Source organism: Prunus mume, linkage group LG4 (assembly GCF_029339155.1).
Source record: "Prunus mume cultivar Tortuosa linkage group LG4, ASM2933915v1, whole genome shotgun sequence".
Lineage (NCBI taxonomy): Eukaryota > Viridiplantae > Streptophyta > Magnoliopsida > Rosales > Rosaceae > Prunus > Prunus mume.
In genome coordinates this window covers 9,025,497-9,039,052 of record NC_142701.1, presented here as the reverse complement: position 1 = coordinate 9,039,052, position 13,556 = coordinate 9,025,497, and the positions used below count along the sequence as shown (strand labels likewise).

The 13,556-nt window shown below is 37.6% G+C and overlaps 2 protein-coding genes across 2 annotated transcripts; both read right to left on the bottom strand.

Annotated features, from left to right (window-relative positions):
* Nucleotides 1-1,656: 1,656 nt before the first annotated feature.
* Nucleotides 1,657-6,758, bottom strand: HA9 (H[+]-ATPase 9). The gene is made up of 15 exons (XM_008230538.3): nucleotides 6,425-6,758; nucleotides 6,133-6,252; nucleotides 5,942-6,040; nucleotides 5,732-5,869; nucleotides 5,311-5,625; nucleotides 4,857-5,183; nucleotides 4,550-4,669; nucleotides 4,168-4,290; nucleotides 3,977-4,081; nucleotides 3,583-3,892; nucleotides 2,981-3,495; nucleotides 2,711-2,884; nucleotides 2,428-2,610; nucleotides 2,151-2,332; nucleotides 1,657-2,057 (listed from the first exon to the last, which is right to left on the bottom strand). Exons 1-15 carry the CDS (start codon nucleotides 6,479-6,481, stop codon nucleotides 1,961-1,963), a joined length of 2,865 nt encoding a protein of 954 aa, XP_008228760.2. The 5' UTR covers nucleotides 6,482-6,758; the 3' UTR covers nucleotides 1,657-1,960.
* Nucleotides 6,759-11,478: 4,720 nt separating this feature from the next.
* On the bottom strand, nucleotides 11,479-12,554 carry LOC107880977 (ethylene-responsive transcription factor ERF003-like). The gene is made up of 2 exons (XM_016793724.2): nucleotides 12,349-12,554; nucleotides 11,479-12,151 (listed from the first exon to the last, which is right to left on the bottom strand). The coding sequence occupies exons 1-2, from the start codon at nucleotides 12,429-12,431 to the stop codon at nucleotides 11,602-11,604; spliced, it is 633 nt and encodes a 210-aa protein (XP_016649210.1). The 5' UTR covers nucleotides 12,432-12,554; the 3' UTR covers nucleotides 11,479-11,601.
* Between the last annotated feature and the right edge of the window lie 1,002 nt (nucleotides 12,555-13,556).

The window sequence follows — 13,556 nt, the reverse complement described above, 5'->3', positions numbered from 1 at the left end:
CCATGTGATCAATAGAGACATCCCTTTGCAGATTTTTCCATTCAATTTTTAGTCTTTGCCTAGCTAATGACCTTGCTCAGCACAGGAACACCAAAGGCTTTCATCCACCCCCCAAGATAGAAAGTCTCGTAATGACTTTGGACACTAGGGGCCAATGCATTTGTGGAGACTCTAGTTTCATTTCTCTCCAGCCTAAAGATAAACCTACCCTTGTGGATCACAGAAGGCTCAAGAGAAGACCTTCTTCCAGGTTGAGATTCAAACCTCGGACTTAGGCTACGTGCACGAGCATGGGAATAACTGCCATTGAGTTGAGCACTCATATTGAAACAGAAAGCACAATCACAGTAAAACAGAAGAAGAGTAGAGCAGAGGAAGCAGTTGGGAGAAGAGAAGTAAGTGTCCATATAAATACCAGAGGTAATTCGAGTATAATGATTGTAGTAAACACCCAACCACCAATGCATGCAGACAGCTTGTTTTGGGTAAAAAGTTATCTCACCAGGATCTACATTAGCTGCATAGGGTTTCTCCCACGCCTACAGCTTCATAGGGCTAATCCATCTTCTGGGGTAATCATATAATCTCCTCAAATTCTGGCCATTAGATTGAGGTCAATACTTGAGATTAAGACAATCATAATTAATTAGATAAGGAGAGAGAAGTGAGAGCCAATTAAATTTAGCACTTCCCAAAAAGAAATCGTTTGAAAGTGCTTCGTGAAGGCCAACAGTCCTAACAGCACTCCAACCTTCAAAAACGATCCTAAGGACAAGAAAAAATCCAGCTTGGAGTAGTAATTAAGGTCCCCAAAATTGCTTTGGGAAGCCCAACCGACTCCAAAGTCTCCCAATCAAAGCTTCCACAGCTCAAAACCAACCAAAAGGCCAGATGAAAACTTGATCCACTACGTTGTTCCACAGCTCAAAACCAACCAAAGTCTCCCAATCTGCTTTTTTCTTCCTCTTCTTCTAATTGCCAAAAATCCCAAGGATTGCTGAAACCCTAAGCTCTTTCTCTCTCTCCCCTTCCCAGAGTTTCTTTCTCATCCATATTTTTCTTAAGATATCATTCTCTCTATGCTATAAAAAAACCTAACAAAAAGACTGAACTTAAAAAATTGTTCGTATTCACGAATCACAGATATGGGCATAGTCAAGTTGACTAGAGTGTATAAAAAAAATTATTCGTATTCATACTTGGCTATGAAATGAATGTATTTTAAGCTCATTTATGATTAATGCTAACGTTATGCTTCACCAAGTATCATTTTTGTGATCATAAAAATAAAATCATGCCCGTAGCACAATGTTTTTGTAATAAGGCACATGCATATGTTGTGAACATGTATATTTAACTCTATTGTAAACACTGAAAACATATAAGAACAAACAATATTTGGTATTTAGAAAAGCAATTGCAATTTAGATTGAGATTTTGGAGGAAACTTAATGGAAAGAGATAGGCTGTATGGATTCAGTCTGTCAGGTAAGAACGTGCGTTATTTATATCGATGGCTGCAACACGTGATAAAGTGTTTTTCTGTGATGCTTATTTTAATTAGTATTGTGATACTAACTGATCCATTGTTCTAAAAAGGTTCACCTACAATGTTATTGTTGAGATGGGGAAACGATTTATTTTGTACTCTGAACATAAGTTGATATGCTAGAAGCAAATATAGAGAATTATCATTGAAAATGAACTAATTATTTAATTCGTACAGAATAGCAGATTCAACCTCTCCTGATATCTATTTCCAACCTTAGGTTGTCTAAGACAACTCCCACGTTGGATTATTCCCAACCCCTTCATCCTTCTACAACATCAAATGAAGATAGAACAAATTTTTTTATTTTTTTGGTTTTCCTTAAAGGATGAACGCTAAATTCTCATGCCTTGTGCTAGTTGTCTTTTGTCCCTCTCCAGACTCACTTTGCCAAAATTTCATGCCACTCACTCAAACAGTGTAGTGTTGTTGAATGGTATCGATGTCAAGTCCTTTGAGTTTGACAACTGATTCGACGTGCCCCTTGAGTGTATGAAGCTCCCTCAACCTGGAAACCAAAAGCAGAACAAAGATTATGATCCATTTAAATTCAGGTTTCCATTACAAAGGCCATACTATACAAGCTTCCAGTTATAACTACCTAGCAACTTCAGCTCGCCTCTTCGCCTGTTCGGCAATTTCAGACAACTCTCTGTAGTTGTTCTTGTCACCAAAAAGCTCAGCTGTCTCAGCAGACTGCAGGCCATGCAGGGTTCGTTGAGCGGTAGCCCATTGTGCCTCCCTCTCACCCCTTCCATAATCCTTCTTTGTTGTGAAAGCAGTCTGGAGTATAATAAGAAAGAATCAAACATGAAAGAGAATGTTCTGGGATATGAAAATGAAAACATATTATTTTAAGCATAAGATTGATCAAATACCTTTCTCTCAAGTACATTATCCCAGGCCTTGCCGCTCAATGCGTATCGAATAATGAATTTAAGAATGTCCAGAGGTATGTAGAAGACAATGCTGTAGAGCCAGATCACACCAGCCCATCCCCATCCAATACCATGGATTCTTGCAAAGCCCCAGTGTGCATAAACAGCAATGATTGTAGCAATCTTGATAAACAAACATGAACATAAACTTAGTTTGTTTTTGTACCCAAAATATGCAAAGTTTACAGTATCAGCAACCAGAACTAAACTTTTTGAAACTTACCAGCTGTGCTATGAGAAAGGCTCCCACAAGCATGAGACCGGGGCGTTCGATATAAGACCAGCCTTGGGACCGAGTAACAAAGATAAGTGCCTGGCTGACAATACTCACTTGAAGGTAGACAGCTGCTGTAAGCTCAGGATCATTTCCTCTGATAGATCTTACCCCAAATTTGTCCTGCCAAATTTTAGCATAAGCATATTTGCAATAGGGATGATTTTACAATAGGGTTCAGAGTGTTTCTATTTGTTTGGATTGTAGGAATTTTCTTACTGTGAAAAAGTCAGAGTCATTAGCAGCCCAGAAGAAAACAACAGTCATGACAGCCAGGTAGGTGCCAAGAACCACTCCAGTGGCAAAGATCTCCTTTAACTTCCATGAGTCTGGAAGAGGAGATGGCTTCACCCTGTCTTTAGAAATAGTCATGATTGTTCCATCATTGAGTATAGCAATAACCAGAACCATGAAAGGTGAGAAATCAAACTTCCAGATAAGAGCAAGGAGCATAAAACCAAGCACAACACGGATTGTTATCGAAACGGCATAGATGGTGTAGTTCTTCATTCTCTGAAAAATGGCTCTACTTGTCAATACAGCACTGATAATCACAGACAGTCCTGGCTCTGTGAGGACAATATCAGATGCACTCCGAGCTGCATCGGTTGCATCGTCCACTGCAATTCCGATATCTGCCCTCTTCAGAGCTGGAGCATCATTTACACCATCTCCAGTCATGCCACAAATATGCTTCTTCTCTTGCAGCCTCCTGACAATTTCATATTTATGCTCTGCATGGCTCCACATTGATTAGTTCTATTATACAACATCTGTAATTTTGGAAATAAAACTTTACGTGGAGGATTAAGTCCAAGTACCTGGGAAGACACCGGCAAAGCCATCAGCCTTTTCGATAAGCTCATCGACAGGGAGGGCAGCAATAGACTCATCCTTGGTTTCACCAAGGAGGGAAGAAGAAGGATACATGTTGGTTCCCATGCCAAGTCTGCGACCGGTCTCCTTACCAATGGCTAGCTGGTCACCAGTGATCATCTTAACGTTGACACCGAGGTTAAGGGCTCGACGAATGGTCTCTGCACTGTCATGCCTTGGAGGATCAAAGAGAGGCAAGAGACCCACAAATTGCCATGGCGTTCCAGGACTCTCTTTGCTTTTCTCGGGCACAGTCTGGAACCAAACCATTCATGAAGAAATTAACTTCATTTAATCATCATCAAGTAACAGTTCGTAGGAATGAGAACAAAAACTCACCTGTCTAGCAACAGCAAGAGAGCGAAGACCACGATCTGCAAACTTGTCAATGATAGCATGTGCTTTCTTCATAGGATCACCTTTTAGGTTGCAGAGCTCAATGATCTGAAATGGTACATACAATGCTGCAAGATTAAATAAAAAGGTACACATAGATTAATGACAAAAGCATTGCAGGGTGGACTTATGACCTGCTCTGGTGCACCTTTGCTAACCCGGTGCCAATTGCCTTCGGAGTCGATATATGTTATGGCTGTACGCTTCTCCACTGGATTAAAGGGTAAGAAATGGACCTCAGTTATTCCTTCTCTGGCCTGCAGCACAAAAGAAAGTACGTTATGATGGTCAAATTAATCCTTAGCTGTCAAAATACAGTCCATAGTTGATGCCCCAAATCTAAGTCCAATCATTTATCTCAATTCCATTATGTTTTAGCTCCAAATAGAAAAAAAAAAAAAAAAATTGTATCCCTTCTGATTTGGTTAGCATTCCTAAGGGTTATGCTATTGTATGAGCAGAGCTCACAGCCAGGAATGACTTCATAGCTTACAAAAAACATATGTTGGCATATACCTCCTTGGGGTCACCCAACATTCCAACGATACAAGTATCGATAGCATCCTGATTCTCAACCCTCGAAGCCCTGGCTCCGAGCAAAATTAGACCATCCTTGTCCACATCCTTTACAAACACCTGTAAATGAAAACAAGTTTCATGAATGATATTTCCTTGAGCAATGAAATTATGTTAAAAAAATCTTGATTTGTTTCCTTTTGTTTCCCTTTTCTGTACTTAAACCATACTGTCTTCTTCAGATTCATGAATTGTAAATCATTAGAACATACTCTTTTTTCATGCTCATGTATGATGTATCACTGACCTCAACCATGGTCTTGTCTACTGTAAGCTTGTTGAGTGTAAGAGTCCCAGTCTTGTCACTGCAGAGGACATCCATTCCAGCCATCTCCTCAATGGCTGTCATCCTCTTCGTGATGGCGCCTTGCTGTGACAGCCGATGGGAACCAATAGCCATTGTAACTGACAACACTGTTGGCATAGCAATTGGAATCCCTCCAATGAGAAGCACAAGGAGATTGTCAATCCCATCCCTGTACTTCCTGTGCTGAATTGGATACATAACTACTATCTCTATTATCATTCCTATGGCGATGGAGCATATGCAGAAGTTTCCAATGGCAGTTAAAACCTGATCAAATACCGGTGCACATCAGAAACCAAAAGACAGCAAAATTAATGAAAAGGAATACTTGCTTGGTGTTCACTTGTGTAGTTTCAAACAATTAATGTTTTAGAACCTGAACTCAGAGTGGTACCTTTTGGAAGTGGCCTACTTGCTTGGTGCTGTCAACCAGGTGAGCAGCCTTCCCAAAGAAGGTATGAACCCCAGTGGCAATTACGACTGCCTCAATTTCACCTTGCTTGACGGTGGAACCCGAAAAAGCTTCATCACCGGGGTGCCTTGTCACTGGCAAAGACTCACCAGTTAGGGCTGACTGATCGATCTTGAGAGGATCGCCATCCAAGAGACGAGCATCGGCTGGGATAATATCTCCCAACTTAATACTGATCACATCTCCTGGTACCAAGATTGCAGCCTCTAGCTCACACCATCTCCCATCTCTCAGAACCTACAATCGAAGAAGCATAAAAAATTCATTCCAATGCATGTGCATGCCAGAGTGTATTTCAAACATACATAAGTGCAAGACCAGACATTTTTCGGCTAAAAATCACCTTAGATTTTGGTGCAAGACCAGCCATAAGTGCTGCTGCAGCATTGCCTGCATTGTCTTCTTCTATAAAGCTTATCGTTGAGTTGATAATTAACAATGCAGTAATTCCCACAAAGTCTGGCCAGTCTGGTGGTCTTCCCTGCATTGTTCATTAGCATCATAAGAACATGAGAGAGAGAGAGAGAGAGAGAGAGAGAGATTTGTTTGTTACCCCTCCGTTTGCCATGGCAATGGCCATGATAGCTGCAAGCTCCATCACCCATGATAGGGGATTCCACATAAAACCCAAGAACTTCAGAAACTTGTTTTCCTGTTCCAAATTGTACCAACAGATCAGTTTTCTTCATTCCCAAACTAATACTTGGAACAGAAGTATACTCCAATAGTATCTTGAAAACTTACCGTCTTTTCTTCCAGCTTGTTTGGGCCAAAGACCTGAAGCCTCTTCTGCCCTTCCTCGGTGGACAAACCTTCTTTTGTGCATTGCAGTTGCTCAAATACTTCCAGCACTGGGATACGCTCCTGTGACACATAGAAACACAAAGTTAATGACTCACATATATATCTCAACAACAACAACAATTTAATTACTTGACACAGTTTTTCATTCTTCAATTAATTTTAAATTATACTTACAAAACGTACACAAAATATTTATAATAAAAATGAAAACAAGATTAATAAGAAGACTTACCAGGTCGATATTTTCCTTCTTGATTTCCTCCAAGCTAATGGATTTGCCTTCTGCCATGTTCTCTTTTGTTTTCTTTCACACCAAACAACCAAACCCAGAAGAGAGATTATTCTGATTAAACACTCATCTGCTCATAAAGAAATAAATAGACATATCTATATGGCACTTGCACAACTCTCAATTTCCTCAGTGAGTTCTTATTAATTTTATTTTAAACTTAATAGTATACAATCTCAGTAGGCCAGGACTTGATTAATGCGAGCCAATCACACGCGCACACATACACACACAGTGTTTTTAGTCTGGAAAACAAATGAAGTAGTTGGTAACATTTGAAGGACTGAAAGTTGGATGTTCTATTTATATAACGAAAAGGGAAACTGTCTTTTTATGGAAAACATCAATTGAGCGATGGAGCGAGAGTTTTGGTATTCTCTCTAGACTCTTAGCCCCGGTCATACGGCCAGTTAGATCAAGCATTGTTACGCTCACTCTGCGCTTCATCATATTCTTTTTGTCTTAAACTATTTGGCCCACTCGCCTTCTGCGCCTTTGCACTCGGTGGCAGTTTGTTTCCTATATGTCTCTGCATGCAAAGTAAAATGATACCCCAAAATGTGGGATACCGTTTTCACTAGACTAGAGGTGGTGAAACTAGTAGAAATTCTCCCCTACTCTTCTTAACTGCCTTGGAGATCTCTAGGGGCTTGATTTTTTTATTTTCTTCTTTAATATCGTTGAAAATTCATCTCACGAAATGCTTTAGCCCAAAAAATAATACTGGATTAAATGGAAATTTTGAAGAGAAAATTCGATGAAACTTAACTCTGACAGCTCTGCCAACCAAAATAGTAAGGCAACAATGGCATTATTATTTGTGACATTGATCATATGTATGACTTTCGGATGCAACATTTGAGTTTTAAGAATGATCCAAATTAATGATATACGATTATTCAGATTAAGGGAGACTTGTAAATAATAATAAAAATTATGGAAAGTGTTAGGGTTTGTTTGGATTGAAAGATTTAGGAGGAGGAATTTGGACTTGAGGGGTCCAAATTCAAATCATACTCTTTGGACCTATTTTTAATATTTGGATTTGGACTAAATTTGATAGGCCAATAAGGATTTCAAATGATAGGCCAATAAGTTCCAACTCAAAAAAAAAACTACTCTATAACAAATAAATATCTCTTCTTTTTTTTTTTTTTTGTCAAATTCGACAAATATTGTCTAGACAATCAACAAAAAATCAATTTTCTTGATCCAACGGCCTAGGTATAACGCCTGATTTGACATCAATATATATATATATACCGGTTCGACAAACATATACCGATAAATGAAAAAGTTACTGTTGCACCAGGTTATACAAGCATGATTTCACCCTTTAAATTCCTACGAGATCAAGTAGAAGGAAGACAGTGACGTGACAACTACAAGGTAACATGGCAAATATTGTTCCAATGTGCCATAACTTGGCTCATGTGAAATGGCAGCTGAAAACCTACAACCAGGTGCATGCATGCTCTCACAATCATGCATATTGAGACAAATTATTTGGACACAATGGTTGTCATGTGAAGAAATTGGGTGAGACAAAATGAACAAAGAACTACAAGGGAAACAAGTACTAGGTATTCATAGAGAGAGAGAGAGAGAGAGAGAGAGAACCATCTAAACCCTACATCATAAAAGGGGGTAGCTAAAACCATGTGCATGCTAACATGCATATATATGGAGGCACTCTCTGCATTTGAAGATAACATGGTTGTCCATGTGAAGGGATGGGAGTGGGGTTGTCCATGTAATGAAGGATTTAAAGGAAATATTTTTGCTCATCACTTTAACCCAAGATGTACTCTCATCATCATTCTTAACACTTGATACGTGTCCATTGGCATAATCATAGTTAGCTCTTTGCTTTGTATTCATGGATTGGTTATATCCACAAACACGTGTCAAGTGTTAAGAAATGTGGTGAAAATACACCTTGGATTAAAGTGGTAAGCAAAAATGCTCTATGATTTATAGGGCTATTTGATGTCATATAATTGCATCCTTATGATCAATTTGGATACATATGAGTTTCCTTGCACCATACCATGATTAATCTTGACTGCTTTTTTGCTTTCCTGAGAAAAAGAAGAAATAATAACTTCACTCATTTTGTGGGGGATAAAAAAAGTGGCTGTTCATATATTTTTGTTATTACAATTTCATGTGCAGCGGGGTGATTCATCAAAGTTGTTAGGCTCTTTAATTTTATTGTTAAATTATTGTGTGCGATCGAATTCATTTTTGGGATATTGATAACCATACTTTTGTTTTCAACCACGAAGACCAAATGTTTAGGATAACTCTCATAATAGCATTGATATTTACCATATTATTCCAGAGATGGTTGCGGCGGGGGACAAAATCAATTCCAGAGATTCATATAATTTCAATTTCATGACCATATTTTGGACGCGAGGTTGAGTTGTGAACAATATCGGTGCAATTCATGTAATTAGGGAAAAGTGAAGAGGACGTGGACCCAGTAAGTGGTATCAAATCCAATAGTTTGCCTTGGGACACTTGGCACATCATTATTTTAAGGTGGAACAAAACGCATGGTCAAATGGTGGCTCAATCCGATAGGCTCAAGAAAGGTGAAGTTGCACAGTGGAAATGGTATTATTTTTTTTTTAAGGACTTCTCACTTGGGTGCTCGAGTGTGTGAGGAAGTGGTCTATCTTATTTCTCTTAATTAATTATTGTTATTGAGAGTATTTGTACCACATTGAAAAGATAAGGGACCTAACCTGAATTTATAAGGAGTTTGGCTACTTTCCCCCTTGTCACTTTCCTTCAATTGCATGAGGGTTTAACTTGCTCTCACTCTAAAACCTCATGGATCGTCATGCACTCAAGTTCGAATTCTTATCATAGAGTGTTTTTTTTTTAAAAAAATTTTTAAAAGTACATGGTCTAAAGTGAAAACACATTAAAATTAAAGCAAAAATGGCTTTTAACCTCATTATAGTATTTGCTAATGATTATTTGGTCTAGTGCAAGGGACTTCTAACTCAAGTTGTTAAGAGTATTTACCCGTGTATCATAAGTTCTAGGTTGGATTGGTAGTCTTACTCGTAGTTCATTCTATATTGAAAAGATTTATGACAATAAGATACAAATTTTGACACAAAGCATCTGTAATCACATTGCCTAATCTGGCGTGAGGTGAGCAAATAATTTTACAAAGACTATGACATGATAAGTTTAAAACAAAAATGACAGGTGGGCCCAAACTGTTGGAAACTGCAAGGCCTTTGTTTATTTAGCATGGAAGAGTTCCACAAGCACACTCCAAAAGTAACGGAAAAAAGTGCATTTCCATGTTGACCGGTAATAATCTCTAGAGAATTATAATTTGATTATGCCTAATCTTCAAAATATGAAGCTAAAATCTCCTTTTGAAGATATAATAATGATTACAAATATGCTAATTAGTGCAATAATAACATTTTCAATGGACTGTTTATCATCACACCCCCTTTAGGCTTTTGCTTTTGATATTGAATTGATACCTGCCAGAAAACGAATATCATACGTTAGATACATTGCTCATTGGAAAATAAATTTACCAGGTCTAAATGATTAGCAGGTTTGTTTTTTTCCTAACCGGATAGCGCTTGAGTGCTGCTAATAACAACACTAACTCTATCATCAAATCAATTATATTTATCTGCTTATAATCACACAATTACCAGATGTATGAATCACCTTATTGGAGTCGGATAAAACAAGAAATTGGATTGTAAGTTATTTTTTTTAATTTTTTATTATAAATTTTCCCTTTCGTTCATATGGGTCAAAAAGTGACTCTTTTGGCTAGGAATCAGTGGATCTAAGCTGGAAGGATAACAAAGTTGTCTAATCTACACATCAACTTAGAAAAGCAGTGAGAAAACAATGAGAATGTTTCTGCAGAGAGAGAGAGGAGAGAGAGAGAGAGTGAGGAAATCAAAATCTGCAAAAACTCTGATCATATTTTGGCCGCATCTGATCATTGCGCATATATATTGACTCGATATAATTGGATATTTCACTGTTGACACAATTGCCTCCGAAATTTCCAATTTCAAACCCCACCAAAATTAAACTTATGGTTGTTAGCCTCTTACTTATATAGAAAGCCTAGCTATTGGGCAGCTTTTATTTATTTATTTATCATTTATTATTTTCTCTTTTTGGAGAATAGTTTTGTGACAAATATTTCATATTATCATCAGGCAATTGTGGCTCAATCATGACATTTCACTCAAACTCTCTCTCAATCTGTGTTCTGGACTAATCTATTAAATTTGGGATTCTTGTTTGAAAATCTTTTATTTTGTGATTCAAGCTTAATCATATGATGAGTGGGTACAGGACAATTTTTTTTTGAAAATGTCTTTGTCCATTTCGACAATGAACACCAAAAATTCTATAACATATATGCTTTCACTCTCAATTTGTCGACTTTTTTTCTTCTTTTATAATTTTTCTCCTCACTTCGTTGTCTTTTCGTGTGTATTGTCCTTATCAGAAAATTCCATACGACGCATTCAAGTTTTAAATGTAATTTTCACCCTCAGAAAATTATAGGTTTCCATACACACTCAAGCTGGTTTTCTACTTTGGTGTGTGCACCTTTTTTTTAATTCAAGAGTCTTTAATTTGTGCAATTTTGGTTTTTTTAAAAAGGAAACTGTTATTGATACTCCAAAAAAAAATCATCATGCATTATTCCTAGGAGTGCAATTTTCTCCTTATAATTTTATAACTGACGAGTGCATGATGACTTTTTTTGAAGTTCCAATAACAGTTCTGTTTCGAAATTGACCAAAATAGTGACAAATGAGATCAATCTCTGTTTTTAATATGTGTTTCCATACATTACCCCAAAAGACTAAAGAAACCACTATAAGTTCTATTTCTCGTAAGATTTGTGTGCTATATGTAGCTGCATATATTTTTTTTTATTCTTTCTTTCTTTCTCATATAAGTTTGCAAATGGATACTAGTTAACCATTGAAACTCATCTAACTAAATTTTATTAGACATAAGGCTAATAGCTATATAGCTAATACAAAAAAGTTTTGCATTTTCGCACAGAAGATGCTGATGAATTGATGAGTTTCTCTTCCCTATGTTGAAACACCAGGACAAATCTCAATGTGACCATAATCAAGCAGCTCCTCAATCATCTGCTCTATATGATCATCCTCAAGTCTCTCAATAAACTCCTGCTGATGCTGATGATGCTGCTGATGATCGTGTGGACTCCCGAGTACCTGATCACCACCACCAACCCAGCTCCCCTGTTCAACCCATTGCTGCACTCCACTGTACTCTCTGATCTTCTCGGGCCAATCGAAACCCGAAACGTCGCCAGTTTCGATAATGCAGGTGGCAGAAGGGGCTGCTGGCATGTAGTGTACTTGTTGCTGTGGCTCCTCCTTTGGAACTGGCTTGTTATTAGTAGTTTTGGCCATTTGCAGAGAGGCCATGTTGCATTTGTGGAGCTTTGCAATCAAAGCTGCCGAGAGAAGCTTGGATGAATGTGACATGGTCTCATTGGGATTGTATGAGAAATTGGTACGTGCCTTTGTGCCGCACATGAGCCTCGCTGCTTCATCGTATGCTCTTGCTGCGTCCTCCGCCGTTTCGAATGTGCCTAGCCAAATTCTGGTCTTCCTGAAAAAAAAAAGAACAAAAGAAACGCGTTTCTAGTTCAGAACTAATCAAAGTAACACAAGCATCAAAACTTCAAAATGAAATTGCGTGAACTAAAAAACAAACAGCTTGGTTTGGTGAGAAACTGATTTTAAGAATAAACATGATAGAAACATTTTGTAGGAGTGAAATAGAAACAGTTAAGAGATGGGAATTACAGTAAAGGGTGGCGAATTTCGGAGACCCAAGAACCCCAATGTCTCTGTCGGACGCCGCGATACCGCTGGTGGGATCTAGCCATGGTGGTGGTGGTGGAAAGAGGAACGTTTCGAAAGTTTCAAGGGCCCAACGCGGGTTGCTTTGTGTGAGTGAGTGAGTGAGTGAGAGCACAAGAGGTGACTGTAGTGGGAAGGGAAAGGGGATAGATATATATAAGCGTTCATTTTGCGGTGGGAAGGGAAAGGGGATTTATATAAGCGTTCATTTTGCGGCCTTTGGGGCATCTATTTAGTAGTGGGACCCTCTTGAGGGCTTTTAGTCTTTCCCTTTCTATTCTTTTCTGGTTTTGTTTAGCTTTATTATTACATGGTTATTTATATTTCAACCAAACAAAATGGTTCAATCTTACTTAATAATGATAATAATAGTAAGGGTTGGGTTTTGGTTCATCATAAAGGGACTTATAATCCAAGTAGTTAAGATTATTTATATTTGCACCTTAGGTCTTAGGTTCGATTGCCTCCCACCTCTAATATCCCTTATATTAAAAATGAATAAATTATCACGTGATAAAAGAGATAGTCATATAATTGTATATAACTGGTTGTAGGAAGACTTACGCAAACCAAACCCAATTACTGGACCATAATTACAAAATTTCCTAAGCTTCACTACTATCCTTTTCTTTTCTTTTTTATTCAAAACAGGAGAAAAGCAAAAATCGAACTCTTGTTACGATTGTTTGAACAATACTCTATTACAATAATTAAAATCCCCACAATTTTATTTCTAGTTAAGACACATTACTACATCCATTATGTCAATTTTAAAATTTGTTATTTCTTGAATTTTTGGCTACTTAATACTTTCATTGGATTGGTGGATATGATAGTTTGTAAGATATAAGTATAACCTTTTTAAAAATGAAGAGTTTGTTAAAATTGCTAACGAGCATAATTAATTGGTAAAATCTCAGCGTTCTCGTCATTTTACATAACTTCTTAACTAGTAACTATTATCATACGAAAATATACATACAAATTAAATAGAAAACTAAAACCAGTATTTTACTTTTCACAAACACTAACGAGTATAAACTGTTTCTTTATACCCAAAAAAAAAAAAAAAGGAAAAAAAAAGATAGAGTATAAAATAGGTGTTCTAGATCATGCATGTCTAGAGAGGGGGTTCATGGGTGTTTTTGTAT